Source organism: Daldinia vernicosa, assembly GCF_022497035.1.
Source record: "Daldinia vernicosa strain CBS 139.73 unplaced genomic scaffold F5Y00scaffold_12, whole genome shotgun sequence".
Lineage (NCBI taxonomy): Eukaryota > Fungi > Ascomycota > Sordariomycetes > Xylariales > Hypoxylaceae > Daldinia > Daldinia vernicosa.
In genome coordinates this window covers 101,772-120,500 of record NW_025953928.1, presented here as the reverse complement: position 1 = coordinate 120,500, position 18,729 = coordinate 101,772, and the positions used below count along the sequence as shown (strand labels likewise).

General features: G+C 46.6%; 6 protein-coding genes across 6 annotated transcripts; 3 read left to right on the top strand and 3 right to left on the bottom strand.

Annotated features, from left to right (window-relative positions):
* Positions 1-118: 118 nt before the first annotated feature.
* F5Y00DRAFT_259930 (uncharacterized protein) lies at positions 119-3,314 on the bottom strand (the record flags this gene model as incomplete). Its single annotated transcript, XM_048010960.1, has 2 exons — positions 119-1,206; positions 1,259-3,314. The coding sequence occupies 2 exons, from the start codon at positions 3,312-3,314 to the stop codon at positions 119-121; spliced, it is 3,144 nt and encodes a 1,047-aa protein (XP_047866840.1).
* A 2,743-nt stretch (positions 3,315-6,057) lies between these two features.
* On the bottom strand, positions 6,058-8,241 carry F5Y00DRAFT_251917 (uncharacterized protein; the record flags this gene model as incomplete). Its single annotated transcript, XM_048009877.1, has 3 exons — positions 6,058-6,391; positions 6,441-7,266; positions 8,148-8,241. 3 exons carry the CDS (start codon positions 8,239-8,241, stop codon positions 6,058-6,060), a joined length of 1,254 nt encoding a protein of 417 aa, XP_047866839.1.
* A 2,435-nt stretch (positions 8,242-10,676) lies between these two features.
* Positions 10,677-12,241, top strand: F5Y00DRAFT_251916 (putative sodium bile acid cotransporter; the record flags this gene model as incomplete). Its single annotated transcript, XM_048009876.1, has 4 exons — positions 10,677-10,827; positions 10,891-11,076; positions 11,131-11,569; positions 11,644-12,241. The coding sequence occupies 4 exons, from the start codon at positions 10,677-10,679 to the stop codon at positions 12,239-12,241; spliced, it is 1,374 nt and encodes a 457-aa protein (XP_047866838.1).
* Positions 12,242-12,544: 303 nt separating this feature from the next.
* On the top strand, positions 12,545-13,907 carry F5Y00DRAFT_21842 (uncharacterized protein). Its single transcript, XM_048005618.1, has 2 exons — positions 12,545-12,863; positions 12,957-13,907. The coding sequence occupies exons 1-2, from the start codon at positions 12,740-12,742 to the stop codon at positions 13,562-13,564; spliced, it is 732 nt and encodes a 243-aa protein (XP_047866837.1). The 5' UTR covers positions 12,545-12,739; the 3' UTR covers positions 13,565-13,907.
* Positions 13,908-14,832: 925 nt separating this feature from the next.
* Positions 14,833-17,318, top strand: F5Y00DRAFT_21789 (glycoside hydrolase family 1 protein). Its single transcript, XM_048005605.1, has 2 exons — positions 14,833-15,170; positions 15,274-17,318. The coding sequence occupies exons 1-2, from the start codon at positions 15,127-15,129 to the stop codon at positions 16,658-16,660; spliced, it is 1,431 nt and encodes a 476-aa protein (XP_047866836.1). The 5' UTR covers positions 14,833-15,126; the 3' UTR covers positions 16,661-17,318.
* Positions 17,319-17,979: 661 nt separating this feature from the next.
* F5Y00DRAFT_259925 (uncharacterized protein) lies at positions 17,980-18,423 on the bottom strand (the record flags this gene model as incomplete). Its single annotated transcript, XM_048010959.1, has 2 exons — positions 17,980-18,190; positions 18,347-18,423. 2 exons carry the CDS (start codon positions 18,421-18,423, stop codon positions 17,980-17,982), a joined length of 288 nt encoding a protein of 95 aa, XP_047866835.1.
* Between the last annotated feature and the right edge of the window lie 306 nt (positions 18,424-18,729).

Below are 18,729 nucleotides of genomic sequence, written 5' to 3'. Positions count from 1 at the left end.
TCATATTTTATGTCGTGTCAAAACCTTCTTGTGAACGGGAAAGGGAAAAAAGTAATTACTGGTATCTTAATCCTCCATCATGGAACCCGTGTCTCCTCTTCTATGCGGGGGAACTTCGTCAACCTAGGGTCCACACGGGAGCTTTAACCAATACCTGTCGTCCTCTGACCTCGACCGCTACGAAGCCTGCGAACCGAACCTTACTAGGGTCTTTGGGGGGTATTTGCTGCTGTTGCTGCTGTTGTTGTTGCGCCGCCGCCGCTGCTGCCGATGATGTCGTGTCAGTAATAACCGAAGCCGTGCTGCCTTTCCTGCTCCCGGGATACGGTGTCCCGCTGAGCATATTCAACATACCACTTTTTGTCTTTTCTCGTTTGGCTGCAGCAGTCTTTTCGCTGTCCTTGTCGTTGCTTTCCTCGATATCGTCCACCGGCTCTGGTAAGGGAGGCAGCCCGGTTTTCTCTGGTTCCATCAAGTCGAGTTGTATGGGTTCTCCGGGCAGTGGATATGTGATAGCGACGTCTCGGCTTTCCATGGGCAGATGGCTCGCAATGCCCACTACCAACTCGACGATCATCGATGCGCTTCCGTCTACGCCGGCGGGTGGCGGGTCCGTCAGATATTGAAACAATGTTGCCGTGAGGTTTCCGGTGGCCATTTTAGTAAAATCTGCTTTATAGTCATTACCTTCAGGCGCTTGGAGCTGATGTTGGAGTCCCTCTAAAGTAGCCATTCGCCAGTTCACGACCTTCGCTGTTAACGCATCGTACTCCTCCTGGCTGCTTAGCGTGTACGAAAATCTGCGGATATTCTGCTCTATTTGCTTAAGGTGGGAACTAAGGTGGACGTCTAGGGCGGGGTGGAAGCATTTGTTGAAGATTTCGTCCACGATCCACCGGACGATTACCGCACGCCCAACAGCAGTCATCTCCTGCTTGCCTGTCTTAATCGCTTCCGGGCTGACATACCTCTCGATCCAGCCGGGTAACGTTCGCCAATCCTTACGAATGTTAAATGACAAATTGTTTATCGCGCCGTTCAGTCGATTGAACCGCGTAGAATACTCGTTATCATCGAGAGACGTCCGTGATTGAGACATCCTCTGGTTAGCAACTGCGTTCTGCAATTGTTCAACCTGGGAAGTTAATTGTTCGATCTGAGACTTGCCATCGAAATATAGCCTCTTGACGTTCTTATACTTGGTTACTAGTATATGAGGTCAGCAATATGTTCAACGGATTATCAATGCATCTCTTACGCAAGTCTTTGAATTGCTTCTCTGGGTCAGCCTCCCGATCGGCATTTGTCGATGGCTGGGGACTATTTCGACCACCTTCGGGAGCAGCCCTATCATACTGCCCTTGCTCTTGAACGCCGCTGGTACGGTAATTTTGTGGAGCACCAGAGATGCTTGGCGTTGGCGGGAGAGGGTTCATCGCATTCATGGGCCCTTGACTATGTCTATAGCCAGGTGGTGGCCCCGGGGGAGGCTCAACGGAACGCATCTGCTTTTCGTTATCCCCCGATCTACGGCTCTGCCCAGACCCTCCGGGTGGCGGTGCCATATTCTGGGTCTGTCCTGTTCCCACCGATGCTTGCTGTTGGTTCTGCGAGCTCTGCAGTTCCAGCTGTACGTAGCTCACGGCGGGTGAATCCTGCGCAGACTGAGAGTTGGCTGGTGGTTGTGGTTGGTGTTGTTGCTGCTGGTACTCTGATTCGGAATCAGGCGACTCATGTGACACCTGCGAAACGGTTTCGGGATTAGGCGGCTGAGAACTCGCCGTGCTAAGATGCCCAGTGAAAAGGGATGGCCGACGACCTGATTGATATTGTTCGTAAGAAGGTGCGTATTGGTATTGATTCTGCGCCGGGTCGACAACGATCTGACCGCCGTATAATTGCTGTTGCTGTTGCTGCTCCGCTTGGGCCTGAGCTTGCGCGTGAGCCTGCGCCTGTGCGTGGGCTTGAGCTTGAGCTTGAGCTTGAGCTTGGGCCTGCGCTTGTAGCTGGGCTTGGTGCTGGGCGATAGCTTGTTGTTGATAAGAAAGGTCTTCGCGGCTATATGGTGAGTTGTCGGCGTCAGGGTCGGAATCGGTAGGAACTTGTCTTATAGTATTCTGGGATGGCTCTGTGCGATTCTGTGAAAGCATATCTTGGTTAGAATGGGCGGCACAGTAGGGGTCCTCAAGGTCGCGTACAGGTTGGATGGGTGAGTGGTGGCTACGCGAGCTGCTTTGGGGCGGGACCCAGTCGGGGTGGTCGATAGGTCGCGACAACAAAGGGTTGCCTCTGACGACAGGGGTATTGCTTGCCCGTTTGGAGGGTCGGCGATTTAAACCAGAGCCGCTGTCGTAGGAAGCGTCCTGATAGTGGTCTGAATTGGGCCGACTAGAGGAAGAAGAGCCGGAGAGGATATTCTTAATTAGCTTTCGTGTTGATCGCTTTGGTTCAGTGGGGGCGGTTTGGCTATGCGGTAGAGATGGTTGGCTGGAGGGTACGGAGGGAGAAGATACGGTCTGAGGTAAGTTGTCGACCGAGCTCGAAGCGATGCTGAATGGATGTTGTGTCTGCAAAGGATTTAATTGTGAGTATCTTGCAGACTGAGACCTTGAGACTAATTCGGCGAAATTATCGTGGGGCTGTTGTCGCGCGGTGTAAGCAGCGGGGGTTTGGTTGAGGGGTATTGAATTAGTGGGTAAATTATTTTGATTGTTTCCGTACGCCTCAAGAGGCTGGGCCGACTGGCTTTGTTGCTGGCTACTTAATTGGTTATGGTGCGTATGTTGATGTCCACGCGGTGAAGTATGTGGAGTTTGCTGCTGTGATTGTGGTTGACCGGCCCTCGTGTCGACCTGTTGTTGTTTTTGTTGTGATGGTGGTGGTGGTGGCAGCTGTTGTTGAAAAGACTCACTAGAACTAAGGCCGATTGACGAGGCTGAAGAAGGTGTGTTATTAGAATCGTTAACAGATCCCGGTATAGGCACTGAGCTGGTCACGGGAACTGTAACAGGAACACCACCGGCAGATACTCGACGACCTCCGGGATTCAGTGGGCTAGATCCAGTCTGAGAGGTAGAAATAGAAGTAGAACCAGCTTGCTGTTGATGAGGATGATGGGGCGGTGCAGTAGCTCCACTGCCCGCCACCTGATGTTGATGAGATGAAAGTTGCTGCTGTTGTTGTTGTTGTTGTTGCTGCTGCTGAAGAAGATGGTGGTGGTGGTGATGCTGCTGCTGCTGCTGCTGTTGTTGTTGCTCGACCAGGTTATGCTGGGAACGATTACTGTGCTTTCCAATGCGACCGAAGGAGGGCATAATGGTATTATTGTATCAGGTTTACTCTCCCTAAACCGAACGGAATTGGGCCGTTTGTTGCGCTATATCTACCTCTCTTTTGTCTCTCCCACAGCTGCAGATCTCGGTGCAGCGCAGACAAGGAGAATTCGAGGCAAAGCACAAAACAGGAACAGAACCGAGATCAACCGTTTCGTACAGATAGGATTTTTGGATAGATAAAACCGATCTGGCTTATTTTCTGTTCGAGGTGTGCCGTCTGATTCCCACATGCACCCCTCTAATCAACTTACAGGGATTTCCCGTTTTCTTGCGGGGGGCTGTGCTGAAGATGTCCAAGTATTACTTTCGTACTCGTACTTTGTTTTGCTTTGCTGTTCTATAACTAGGCCGATCGTCTAAGTAGATAAATAGGCGAATAGATCTGAACGGTTACGATTGTAACTAGACGAATAAAACAAGTGAGGTTTTAAAAACAGATGATTGACCTCGCCCGTGTCTTCTCCGTTTTCTAAGACGGCGCAATTGACTGAGCTACTCCGGTCACTAATAGGCTGTGCGAATCGCGATCGGCGTCAAAAACTGCGCGTCGAAAAAAAGACCCAATCCGACATAAACGACCGAAACCCCGACGTCAAGGACAGGTTGTAGCAACAAAGTAGAGCGATAAAGAAAGGGGCACAGGGCCGAGTATTCATTAGAAACACAAAGACATAAACAAATACAAAGCGCCTGTAAAAGTCTAAGATAGGCAACGCCCAGGGGCGAAGGATGAATGTTGAACGAGAATGGGAGGAGAAAATTATGAAATTATGAGGACTTTCATCGTTCAGCTAGTCAATTAACAAAAAGAAATAGAGTACCATTGGTAGGTTGCGACAGGGCTTTCCTATGTATTGTACTTCCACAATAGGCAGTTTCCACTTGTTAACCCAACCTCCAGGTCTTTTCCTCCAATGATATAACCTAATCCTAGGTATACATAGTGTATAGCTACGTTCTGAGGTAACTACCCAGCTTCAACTAGCATATACTTTTGCCTAACCTAACCGTAAGAAGGAGCACTTGGCCATTTAATCTTATGTAAGTAAGAAAGACCTACGCCTTTGTGTGCCTACCTTGTGAGTTCCTACAAACCTTGAAGTCTCTCAACTCAATTTCGTATAACTAACCTAACACATCTGCAACTAAACATTGAATTAGGTAGGTACCTACTTTGAGATGTTGTTTCCTACCCCTCTGCTGATCTGTCCGATGCAAGAAAAGGCCGCATGTATATCAGCCCCAACGGCGCCATTATGCTCTTGCTCTCAATAAAAAAAATTGTAAGACAGTGACTATTAGCATATACATAATTCATGTGATTAGCAGTTTCGGGGAATCGCCTCTCACATCAGACTACACCTGCAGATCTTATTCTTGCTTTCGAGTCCTAGTCCACTTTACTGGTTGTAATAGGCTACATATAGTCGTATCCGGGGATATCGTTGAGGCTTTGGGTTTAGGTATTATCTTAAAGCTACATTACATGTTACATACGACTATATACCGAGGTGGATTATGTAGCTTATTCTTCGCATATCGCCCCCAAGTTAGGTAATAGGTAGGTTCGTTTAACTCGACGACAGGAAGACTATACCTATACAATCTGGGAATCTAGCTGCAAGCGGGGCTTCTTTTTCGTCTCACCTTTTTAGTTCCCTTTAGGACAGTGTGAGTGGGGGGTCATTAAGCACTAACGAACGCTACTGTATGTACAATAGGTACATGTATGTACGTACAAGGTATAGTCTTTAGTGCAATGCTATTTATAGATCTGGTGTATGTGGTAAGACTGTCCGAGTTAAGCTTTATTCGAGGTTCAAATGGGATACGTCATTGGGTTCAGCCAGTCAGGTACCTACATTCCAAGACAACCTATCTGCCAACCTTCGGGCTAGACTATAATATCTCGCATCGGCCCTAAAACGGCCCGCTTGGAATACACATCCATATAATTAAGTCTTGACCGAGTGTAGGCTTAGACGGAGCAACTACACTATATCGTAGAATTGTATCATTCGTGCTTCACAAACCCTCAAATAAAGGGATCTGAGATATGGATGTTTGTAGATCCCCCCCTTTTGTAGAAAATTTTAACCATCAGACAGAACCATAAATATTTATAGTATTGCTATTGTGGTCAGCTTCAAGGACTTCGCTGCTGTTACTCGGTTATTACCTAGCTAGTAGAAGACCGAAGGACCAGGAAGCTATACATTTAATGTCACTCCAAGTTACCGTATCACATACTCTGGGGTAATACAGACCAAATTTTTCCATATTCTACTGTTGTAGGTAAATGATAATACACATAATGATAGCTCATCTTCATAACATTATAGGCGGAGTAGGCGGTATAGCACCCTTTATCCCTTCCTGCGAAGTTCTAAGTATGTGGGACCAACAACAGTCAAGTTCCTAGTTGAATGATATTATAGAGTTAAAACATGAATAGTCGCCTACCATCTCCACCATCTTATATCTACTCAGGTATCTCAATAATTATAGGGTAAAAAGGCAGTGTTCCTTCTTCAGGGAGCATCGCGTCACAGCGTATAGTATATTTACCTACCTAGAATATATAACAACGTCACCCTGGGTAATTAAAAATGACAACCCAGCCTATATTCCACATAAGATATCCCTATTAATTACTTAGATATAATATAATAATAGGTTGTTATTATTAATAACTACCTCGGTAGGTAGGTATCGACGTACATCACAAGCGATTATACCTACACATTCTACATGCCATGATGTTACATTGGCGACATTCAAAAATATACTCACGCAACGTGTCCCGACATTCTTCACACCTGTAAGTCCCAGACCGATATCTCCAAGAGAAATGCCCACATTCGTGATTTTCCCGTAAGTTAGTCACAATACGTCCTATGTTTGCGTCTCGAGTGTCCATTTGGTCGTCTGTTCCATGGTCTCTGCGGTATATCTCTTCTGCCCGGTAATGGATTCGACCTTCATCCCAGTGACGGCAGCTACAAGTTTTCCAGGGGTCGCCGCAAATATAGCAGAACTGAGAACGACACTTGCACCTAGAAATGGTTAATACTTTAGTTCACCATCTACTAAGATGATACCCACGTCATATGGTAGCAGCCAGTGCTCAGTTCGATCAACGATGAACAATTATAACATTGTTGCCATCCATACTCTTGGGCGAGTTCGAGGACTTCTTGTAGATCTTTATCATCTGGACAATCGCCTTTATGCGAGGGACCTCTGCAGGTAATGCAGGTTTGTACACCGCAATCTTTACAGGTTGCGATATCACCCACGTAGTTTTCTGGGGGGATAAAGGCAGAGCACTCTGGCTGGTGACAGTATGTCCGACGTGGCGTCGAAAATTCAACCTCTTTGACTCGAAATTCGCGAATGAGTTCCTCTGGAAGGAAAGACAGGACCTTTTCGAGAGGAATATTCTGCCGACAACAACGCGGAGGGAACAATGATTCATCGGACATTGCGCTCCGAAATAGTTGCGCAAGACACTCTCGACAATATTCATGGCTACAAGGAACCCGCGCCACATCGATAAAATATTTTCTCTCTCCACAAGCCAAACAGTCCCGGCCTGGAGGAGTAAACTTCCGAGGTATACGAGCGGTAGCCCAAGATGAGCTCTCAGGTTGCCCGTCAGCAGCAGGAACCAAACGTTCTATCTCGCTTCCATCTTGGTTTTCGTCCTCGACCCCAGTGATATAGGTAGCAATGAGTTTATCCGTAAGCTCATTCATAAGTTCCAAATCTTCGGCTAACTTAGGATCATCGCTTTCCATATCCGATGTCATAGGAATGCCTTGGGAAATCGAGATCGCGGTGGCGTGGTCGTGCTGTGCTATAGATTCTTCGCGCTCTGCTTGGAAGAGGGCATCGGCATCGGTTTGTATTGCTCTTTGGATGCTCCTACCTATTAACAAATACAAATTAATAAAGAAGGGCTTGGCCACTCATCGCTTCTTTACATGATACTTCGATATACTAAGGCTTTGGGCGTTAGGTGTATGTGGAGGTAAGCAAGCTACTTTTTTTTCGGGAGTAAAAGGGAATCATCAGATGTTGAATACGACTTCACAAGAGAGGTAAGCATCGCCGACGTGATAATCTAAAGATATTATATCAGCTTTAAAAGAAATGCAATTTATTAGGTAACTATTACCTGGCAAGTACCCAGGCCATAAATTACTTTGAGAAGCTAAAAAAAAGATGCGTTGTTGGTTCAAAACCGGGAGGCGGATAGGGGCTATGATCGTTACGCAAATCTTTGATATTCACATCTCTCTATTCTGCATGTGCTCGTAGTAAACCACTACGATGCGTTTAGTATCTCATAAAAGAGAATTATGATCCTCGTAGATAACGTTAGCCCTTACAAGACTAATGGATTATCCCATTTTTACCCATCAATGCCTCTCCGAGCAATTATGTATTTCCAATCTTTACAGTTAACCTCACCAAGTCCCCCCCCCTTTGAAAGAATGGCATCCTTCGGAAACGAGCACATCCAAGTTCGGCTCGGCTACGCTTCCCTATACCGGCTCATAACCGAGCCGCCGCAAAACCTTCAGGGGTGAATGGAAATATCGAATCCCTGGAGTTTATAGTATTAATAACCACTTTATCGACGAAGTGCATGGTTGAAACTATACGACAGTTATCCTCGGAACGGGCCTTTCCGCTCGGAATAGCCGCAAGCAAGCATGTCGTCGTCCATATCAGCACCACCAGAACCAGAATGCTCCGATATCCATTATAGGGAATAGATGTACGAAAATGACTTGATATACATACGCTTTACGTAGTCGATATGTATATAAGTCGAGTGATCTTCCTTGTAATGTCCCTCGTGAGTCACGTAACGCTGACGCATGAAGTAATTAGGCATGGAGGTGGCCTTCGAATAATTCATAGTTCCTCTGATTTAAATTGTTAGATTTTTACCAGTTTACCCCTATGATTCTAGCGGAAAGAGATATCTTAACCTAAATGATAATAAATACTCTGAACCAGATGGCTTGTTCAAATCCGCGATCGGTATCCAACCGGTTCCGGATACCGGGAGCTCATTTTGGGATAATACTGGTGGGTAGTATGTATGTCTCTTGGCAAACAGTACAGAACCTCCGCTGCTAAAGTTGGAATGAGACTACGCTTAATCCCCTATTTAATAAGCGCGCGTATATGGTCTTTTTGTTTTGGGGCATATTGCTATTCTCGTTTATTCGGCACTTTGCTGTATGTCTGTTTCATCGGTACCACCTCAATAGGTTGTTATATTACATCTAGGGTTGCTTATGCTTGGCTATTGTTACGTCTATGTTGGACACGGGTACTACTCAAAACGCGCGTGGTCTGAAGTGTTTGGTTTGACGGGGAGTCCGTACTGATGGATTGATCATCCGATGGTAAAATTTATATTTCCCCTTTAACGGCTTACTCGACGTTATGGTTATTTGCAATATGACTTTTTCCAATAGTCAGCTTACAGCGAAGTATGGTTTGTACGTAACTTACTCGCCTACGTGGTCTTTAACATCGTTAGAATAGTACCTAATGGGCTGTAAAGTTAGACAGTATATTGCACGACATATAGTTATATCTTCTAGATGTTCTCGAACTATCATATCGTTTTTAATGGGCGAGTAAGTTATATAAAGAATAAAGGGGCTCCGCGCCCATATATTATTCACTTTGGGTACCTGTGACGAAAGCGTACCTATGCAGTGTTCTCGGGTAGAGTCCTTGCATCAATGCCAAGGTTAATCAAAATGTGACTCTGTCTTAATGCCCAGTATTTAGGAGGCTCGGGACGATGGAGCGGATCTGCTTGGAGAGAAGCTCTGGCCTACCCATCTAACTAACCAATGCTCAAGTCTCATAGCCGTTTGATGGGTAGGTATCTTACCGAATTACGGGGGCTACTTACATATGTGTTGTAGGGAATTGACATCTGAATACTCACGTAGGCCATTTTCATTCGGATACCCTCTCTACATGTTAGCATGACGATGTCCGGTCTGTATTCAGTATCTAGTAAATTCGTAGTTCCTATATGTAACGACAACATTATGAAAGCATGAGAGAAATAGGAACAATGAAGTACTCGATACCAAATGAGGTCAGCAATAGAAATTCGTTTGTTTAATTCACCCACTCTTTCCGATAAGCGAATCACTATTTCTGGTAAATGACAAAATAAAGAATTTTATGGTACGTTTCGTCCCCTGGGACGTTGCAGCGAAGATGACGAAGAGCTGTCATTTGAACGCTGGAATACGACGTTGGGTGTTCCGCGCCGGACCCGAGTTCCTAAGAGAACCGGCGCGCGGTTGACAGACCTGCAAGTTATACCCAAGTGTATGGGACCGCATGGCAGAATTGGAGATGTCTCCCATGGGTCGGTGAATACGGTGAATGTAATGCAACGACATCAACATTCACTTCAGATAGACAGCCGATTTGGGAAATCATAATCCGACGAGGTTGAAGTTATCCAGTTAGCAGGATGTGTTGAATGGCGTCCAAAAGAGGAAAAGAGATCGTTGAAGTATTGGCTCCGAAGCAAAAGCCGCAAGGAGAAAATGATACCTTCGGAAATGGGCGCGGAACGGGGAAGAGCTTGCTCTAAATCGGGAGTCGGCCGGCGGAGAAAATTTCATAGACGGACCTTTAAAAGTTTTAACTAATAATTACCTTAAATAAACAGCTTAAGCTCAGATTGAACAGACTCTGTTCCGGATCAAGGTCTCGGAAGTCTAGACCTTGCCGATCTTCACTGGTGAAACCCGCGTGGTCAGGAATCATTCCCCGGATTCTTCCTTGCAGACGATTTGAAACATTAGGTACAGACGACGGGACGACGAAAGCGACGGGCCGGTACTAGCGATTGTGATATGTTTCTGTGCTGAAGGTAGAATACAGAGGATGTAAGCTTATCTTCTCTATTTTAGTGTTTGAGATCGCCATCGTCACGTTTTTCCCATCGTCACGTTTCGCGAAAAGGAAGATGGGAACGCCATGTGGTTTTGCGAGTGGATCCTTTCTCCATGTCGGATAGAATCGGGGATAGGGAATAACCTAATGGGATTAACTTTGGCCTCCTTCCGATGATAGGAGCCGTTCCCGAGGTTGCGTGCTCTAAGTCGTATCCATCGTAACCTTGTCAGTAACCACTCTGGGCCATCATGAAATGTTAAAATTTTATTTCGTTAGATTTGATCATCATCTAAGTATTCGCGATCATCACTCAAGCTGGGTACCAACCCGGTCGCCACTTAAGATTAGTGGTTATGATACTCAAGTGAGAGCGGACCGGAAACAATGAGAGAGCTTCCTAGAGCTCATGAGAGCGCCGTTACGAAAGAACGCCCAAAGTTTGTTCAGGCGGTCAAGCGAGTTTTAGGCTTCATCTGGAGCAATTGGCTAGTGTTGGGATTTGGTCTTGCTTGTGTTTTGGGATATTTCTTTCCTAGTATGTTAGGGGAGACTTGGATATCTTCTCGGTATTGTACTCGGTTGCTGATCTATTCTTCAGATGTTGCGGCCCGTGGCGGTATCATCCGGTCAGAATACTCTATCCTATACGGGGGCATTGCTTTGATCTTTTTCATCAACGGGATGCAACTTAGTCCAGCAAAACTCAAGGAACATGTAATGAACTGGCGCCTGCACATTGTCGTGCAAGGAATAAATCTTGTCCTCATACCTGTTATTCAACTTGGTGCGGAATTCTAGTTGCGTTTCGGTGTTGTGTCATTTTGCTGATCCGTCCCAGTCATAATCCATATCATAATAGTCGCCGGAGGAGTGAGCTCGGGGACGATTGATGCTAGCATCCTCGTTGGAATGGTCGTAGTTAGCTGTATCCCGACCACCATCGCATCTAACGTGGTAATGACGAGAAATGCGGGCGGTGATGAAGCCGCCGCTATTATCGAAGTGGTGATTGGCAATGTTGTCGGCTCCCTTCTCTCGCCCTGGCTAATATATGGGTTTCTTCCTAGCGGGGGCGAGTTTGACTCGCTTAAACCGGCGAAAGCAGATACCTTAGGGCCAATGTATGCCAACGTTATGAAGCAATTGGGGCTTAGCGTTCTCCTTCCGCTCGTCGTCGGTCAGGGGCTAAGATGGACGTTTCCGAAGCAGGTGTCTTGGACGTTGAGTACATTTTATCTAGCACAATTCTGCTCCGTGTTGCTTATGCTAGTAGCTTGGTAAGTAGGCCAACCTCGATAGAGGGACAGAGAAGATTGTGTAGGATTCGACGTAAACTAACTTAGGTTGTTAGGTCGACTTTTTCAGGGGCGTTCCAGACAGGGGCACTCACTGCTTTACCCAAATCGTCTATAATATTCAATGTTTTTATAAACATAGCAGAATATATCTTGTTTACTGCTATTTGCTACTGGGTAGCATCGCCACCGGATGTCCTTATTAAGGTAATCAATGGTTACGTTGCTGACTCACGACTGGGCTCTCATCTACCAGAGGCAATTCGGAAGGTTGTGAGGGTTAAAAAGATGCCCAAAGAACTCGTTGTTGCTGTTTGCTTCTGCGGAGCTGCGAAGACTACGAGCGTAGGGATCCCGTTAGCTGCTGCCATGTGGTCTCAGCTCGACAATTTTACTATCTCGTCTATCCAAGTCCCGGTACTCTTATATACGGTGGAACAGGTATTTATAGCACAATTCTTCACCATATTTTTTAAGTGGTGGCTTCATCGATCCGATAAGGGGCTCCTAGATGCTGAATCAGCTACGACCCAGGAGGAAAATCAAGCTGTCGATGAGCTGAACGACAATCTCCGGGATGCGGGGAATAGAAATTGTGGCGTTCTAGCCGAGTCGACCAATGCAAGCGTGCTGCACGAGAAAGCCGTTTCATGAGATAACTCGGGTACACTATTTGTTAAGACTGGGACTGACGATATTTATTTTAATGATAGGAATAACTACGGTAAGATTAATAATCTTCATCTTCTAAATATTATTTTCCCGTATCTATGACATCAAGTTTACAACTTACCTTAGGTAATCTGGCTAATTGCAATAACGGGTTATCAGATTGTAGTTGCCAGTTGAATTACCTCACTACCTGCGTGGGGCCAACGTTATCAGCCCACTTAATGACGCGCCTTGATTTAATTGATGATTCTCTTAACACGAGATTATCGAATTGGAACACTTTCGTTCGTTCCAGACGATTCCAACCTCTACATAACATACAAATATACATATTAGGATTTATACTTTATACTAGTTAATTCAAAACAATACCAATCTCTGTCTTGTCTTGTCTCTGCGATTTTATTTATTTAGCAATTTAAGTTTTATTGATCTTCACTCACTTTCGTCCCTCAGATTTAAATCATTTGAGAACGATATATGATGAGCTCCGATAGAGCTTTACGAGGAAGTTGCCATTGCGGCAGGAATCAGTACACGATCCTGATACCCGGGGGTTCACCGGCAGGAGCTCAGGTCCTCTTTGATTCGACTACAAGCCACAGTAAGTAGACATTTGACAAGCCCTATCATTCTTTCATCTACGAAGTAGCTGGTTGCAATATACACGCGGAGCTAACGCTGCATACATGGATAGGAATCTCATCAGCGACACCTCTCTCGGCCTTCCTTCGAGTTCCGCTTTCATGGTACCATAGCCAAACATTTCCATTCTTTCCCGACGAGTCTCGGGCTAATATTAAACGTGCCTATTCCCACCCCGCTGAACAAAATGCTATGCGACAGTTCTGTGGGTTCTGCGGCACTCCCTTGTCGTATTGGTCCGAAGAACCCAGGAGTGAGGCCGACTATATTCAATTGACGCTGGGTAGCCTCTTAACCGAGGACCTTCGTGACCTGGAGGATCTAGGCCTGATTCCCGACGAATCCGAATTGGATTCTATGGTTATTAAACCTACTCATGCATCCAACCAAGACTCGCAATTGATCGGACGGGAAGTAGCTGGTATTCCATGGTTTGAAAGTATGATTTTAGGTAGTCGTCTGGGCAACATACGTACTACAAAAAGTGTCAGGGAAAGTCGAGACGGCAAGACTCGAGTCGAATACGAAATCACAGAATGGACGGGAGATGATGCGGCAGGGAACGAAGCAGGACAGACGGTACTATTCTATGAATCGCCTACGACGGGTAAGAGAAAACGAGGAGTGGTTGATGAAGGAGAGGGCGGGAATATTGCCTAGGGCATCACTTTGATCGCTCGGTCGCCGTACATGCGGCCGATCGAGTCTACCCGCTACCGGATGATACAACTATAAAGCATTAGCGAGAAAGAAAGATCGGTTCGAAATAGGATAAGTATTGCATCCGTCGGAAATGCGCTCACTTCCTCCTGAGTTCTCTAGTTAGCGGCTGGCAGTGCCTTTCATTCCTGCAACGCGGCGACTAGATACGTGAATCTTATGTTGAAGCCCTCATTATATACAAGGATACACATTAATGATCTGTCAATGAGATCCGATATTCCGTCTACATGAGAAGATAAGTTGTATCGAGTAGGGAATTGACTCGGCCAGGGAATTGGGTAAGCCCGAAACAGGTGATTTTCAAACCATCGAGTGATTATCGCCGAGATCTTTCTGCAGCGACCGAGATGGCAGTCGGTAAATGGACATAGGAAAAAGGATAAAGATTCCGCAAAACAACGTATAAGAGGAGTTATTATGTATGTACGACGACATTGATATCCGGGACTCGGCATAAACCAACCGGCTCCCAAGCTGAATTTGACGTTAGGTAAAGCCATTTCCAAGGGTCCAATGCTTAATCAAGTGTTTATTGTTGATTTTTTTTTTTCGCAAGTCGGATAACTCGCCGATAGTGAACTAACATCCGCTTCTCGAAGTTGGACCCTTCGATGTGAAGGGATGTTGCGCCGCATTCCAACGGAGCAGGCAGGGCGGGTGGCCAAGATCGATCTTTTGAATCGTTAGCGCCGCCACTCATCAATTCGTGACTATCCCGAATCCAAGGAACACCGCTGTTCGAAGAATGGGGACTATCGTGTCTACCCACTCGGCTATACCGCCGAAGTTTCTACGAGCCCCTGGCTTTCCTGGCTGCATAAAGGGCCAAGAACTCGAGACTTGGCCAGCTTGGATAGACATGCGCCTTTTGGTGGCCGGAGACACGGGCCGTCGCTGGGATCTAATATGATTCCGGCACATGACGAGTTCGTTTGTGGGGGGACATCCCAACAGCCCAAATCAAAAATTGGACCCTGTCTCTTTGCCTGTGTGCTTACAAGCTCCAATTACCCCGCGGCGGAGATGGTTGCTATGGCCTATGTGGGTATGAATGGCTAGAATGGCTAGAATGGCTAGAATGGGTATGAATGGTTTGGAGATACAGCCATCATCGTACAAGCCTGTTGTTCTCGGTCGTCACGGTCCGATACGGGAGAAAGGGGAAAGTGCCGGCCATACACTGCCATACACTATACATCGAAGAGAAGACGAGCTCGCCTCTGAAAGCCTAAAACCTCACAAGGGTATAAAGAAGATGCTAGCCTCCATTTCAACGTCGAGCAGTCGTTCTGCTCGGCCTGATTCGACTCAACAGTCATCATCATCATCTTCTGCTCTTTATATACCCTTCGTGAGATCGTCTGAAGTCTTGGCTAGGCATAAGAGTAAAGAGTAAATATCCGTTTTCCCGGACGAAATCGAAACGCTAGTAGGCAATCTCGAATAGCCTATGTAGATATACATCTATCACCTTTGAGAATTCAAAGCGCTTGTTCGATATGTCGTTGCCCTCAGATTTCCTCTGGGGCTTCGCTACAGCTGCGTGAGTACTATATACCGAGCTCCTTGTCTCTATTACATATAGCAACCCCTACCCACATACTAAGAGAATTTCGCCACTGACTTCAGCCTTTCTCCGCACATAGCTACCAGGTCGAAGGCGCAACCCAACAAGATGGCCGTGGTGCAACTATCTGGGATACTTTCTGCGCCATTCCGGGGAAGATTGCAGATGGAACTGACGGGTCCGTCGCCTGCGATTCATACAATAGAACTGCTGAAGATATCGCCCTCCTGAAGAGGCTGGGTGCTACTGCCTACCGCTTCTCTCTATCATGGGCAAGAATTATCCCTCTCGGTGGTCGGAATGATCCCATCAACCAGGCTGGTATCGACCACTACGTTAAGTTCGTCGATGACCTACTTGAAGCTGGTATTGTTCCTTTCATAACATTACTACACTGGGACGTCCCGGATGCACTTGATAAACGATATGGCGGGCTTTTAAATAGGACAGAGTTCCCACTCGACTTCGAGCACTACGCCCGCATCGTTTTCAAGTCAATTCCTAAATGCAAGAACTGGATCACATTCAATGAACCCTGGTGCAGTTCTATCCTAGGGTACAGTACGGGGTTCTTCGCCCCTGGTCACACATCTAACCGAGCCAAGTCTGCTGTCGGTGATTCCAGCCGAGAGCCTTGGATCGTCGGTCACAACTTGCTCCTTGCTCACGGCAGAGCTGTTAAGGTATACCGCGAAGAATTCAAGCCTAAGGACAAGGGACAGATTGGCATCACTCTGAACGGTGACTACACATACCCGTGGGACCCCGAGGACCCGAGAGATGTAGAAGCTGCCAACCGAAAGATTGAGTTTGCCATCTCGTGGTTTGCTGACCCTATCTACTTGGGCAAGTATCCAGACTCTATGCGAAAGCAACTCGGTGACCGACTGCCGGAGTTTACACCTGAAGAGCTGGCTCTAGTTAAGGGCTCTAACGATTTCTACGGCATGAACCACTACACTGCCGACTATGTCAAGCACGGCGACGGTAATCCGGCCCCGGAGGATTTCCTAGGTGACCTATCAACCCACCCCTACAGCAAGAACGGTGACTGCATCGGCCCCGAGACACAATCATTCTGGCTACGCCCTAACCCGGAAGGGTTCCGAGGCCTACTCAACTGGCTCAGCAAGCGGTACAACTACCCGCCGATCTACGTAACGGAGAACGGAACAAGCATCAAGGGGGAGAACGACCTAAAGGAGCCCGAGATCCTCAACGACACGTTCCGATACGAGTACTTCCGGGACTACATCAACGCAATGGCCAAGGCATCCAGCGAGGACGGCGTCAACGTTAAGGGATACATGGCGTGGTCGTTAATGGACAACTTCGAATGGGCCGAGGGCTACGAGACCCGGTTCGGCGTCACCTACGTCAACTACGCCGACGGCCAGCAACGGAAAGAGAAGTACAGCGCCAAGAAGATGAAGGAGATCTTCGACGCGGTTATCAGGAAGGACTAAGGGTTAGTTAAAGAGTGATGGGCCAAAGGGGATACCTTAGGTACCTAGCTGGCAGGGAAGGCTGCGGGGGCTTGGGTCCGGATATTCTCATTTCGGTCTCTCGTGTGTGTATGTGTGTATGCGTCTGTTAATGGACCTCGATACCTCTGGTAATTTGGAGTATATTCAGGATTATTACGGTTGTTTTAGCTCTCTTAATTATTCATTGAATATCATGACACGTGTCTCGACACTATTTTCTTCTTTTTTTCTGGGGGTTTTTTTTTCTGAGGCGACTACCTACATAGTTGCCCACCGGTAACTATCTTTGCCAGATTGCGTATCAAAGACGTGATAGACAGCTGGCAAATAGAATTGTTACCGCGAGTAGCCGAGGTATATATACATTTATACTGGCAAGATAACTGGGAAATGGCCGTGGTCTATTTCGAAGTTACCTACTGTTACCCTCGGTAATATATATCAATGATACCTATAGTTGGCTCTATATCTGCAGGGAAGGGTTTGTATGGGGGAATCGGTTATGGGCCCGGCAAGACTTATTGAATGGCCAGCTTAGACATAGATCACGATGGACTATACGTATTACACGGGAAATATCGACGTTAGGTACCTGCAAATATATCTTATCGATCTTGTTTATACAAGTAAATTACCATCCTACGGTAAATGATAGAGCTGGTTATGATATGTATTAGCTATGGGGAAATGACATATGTGCCTGTAAGCCACGGACCCAACTAGCTGGAACCGTAGGTACCTATATATGTATTCCTTCGTTGTATGGATATCTCAGGCCAGTCCCGGGGTAAGTCTTTCAACAAGATTTACGTGTACCTTGAACAGATCCAGGCCCGTATGCATATCAGGTACTCGGTAGGAACTTCATATCTCCGCTACACATGCTCGTCACAACATCTTGGCTTTCCCCTGCTCTTTTCTCCCCCCCCTTTTAAGTAAGGGATATGCCTATCTTGCCCATTCGAAGACGCTAATCAGATCATTTATACAGAATATAGGCATACAAGAACAGCGCAGGAGCCATCCATTTGTCCTAGTTTCCGGTAGAGTATTAAACTGCATTCCTTAGGCAGAACTTTCTTGTGTATTGACCTTATCCAAAGCTTGAAGCTAGACCGAGCGTCTTGAGTACTATTTGGTTCAGGCGTAAACATCACATTCCCACGAGCAATGATAAACGTACCGACCGTGCTTATACCTTCGTTCCCGTATCGAAACAATAAAACCGTCCAACTCCAGTATTATACATGTTCCCTTATCACATAGTTATCCAAGCCAGAATTGAATTAATGTTTCTTCTAAGGCTGCCTCTTCGCAGCAAGCTCGTGCAAGTCGCCCGTCTCGGCGACCTGCACTCTGCCGCCGGTAGTCTCGTCGGCCACCTTCGGCCCAGTCCTCACGGCACCGTCGACCTTGTCCTTGAGCGCCTCGCCATGGACTTCCATGTTGGCCCCGAGGTCTGGCTGGGTAGTGGTGCCGTACGTCGCGGAGGTCTCATCGATGATGTTTCTGTTTGAAAGGGGGAGGTTAGTGGTATATCGTATGATAGCAGTTAGGAAAGGGTTCATTATAGGTTTGGACTGTATTTGGGACTGGTTGGATAGGCTGCTGAATCTTCGTGGCTATTTAATATGTAGGTAGAAATAAACCGGAGGGGCAACTTACTGTGCCTGGCCGTGTTGGTGCGAATCAAGGGGCGTCTGCTCAAGTTCAGACGAGTGGCCTCCTCGCGAATCAGTCATCTTGGTTGGCTTTTATGAAAATTGAAGTTGTATCGGGCGTGTAGGGTAGGTAATATTGGAATTGGTTAGTGTGTATGAGTTGGATGGATGTAGATAGATGGCTACTTATGATATTATCATATGTGGGGGATGGTTTGTCTACACAGACAATGACGTATGCTGAGGTCATATCCATGTATTTATATTTTGTACCTACATAGTCTTACATCTTTCGATATAATTGGCATACCGAGCTCCTATCACGTTGAATGTGTCACGGTAAGATCAAGACTAGCAGTGATAGTGATGAAGATCTTCGAGACCGTA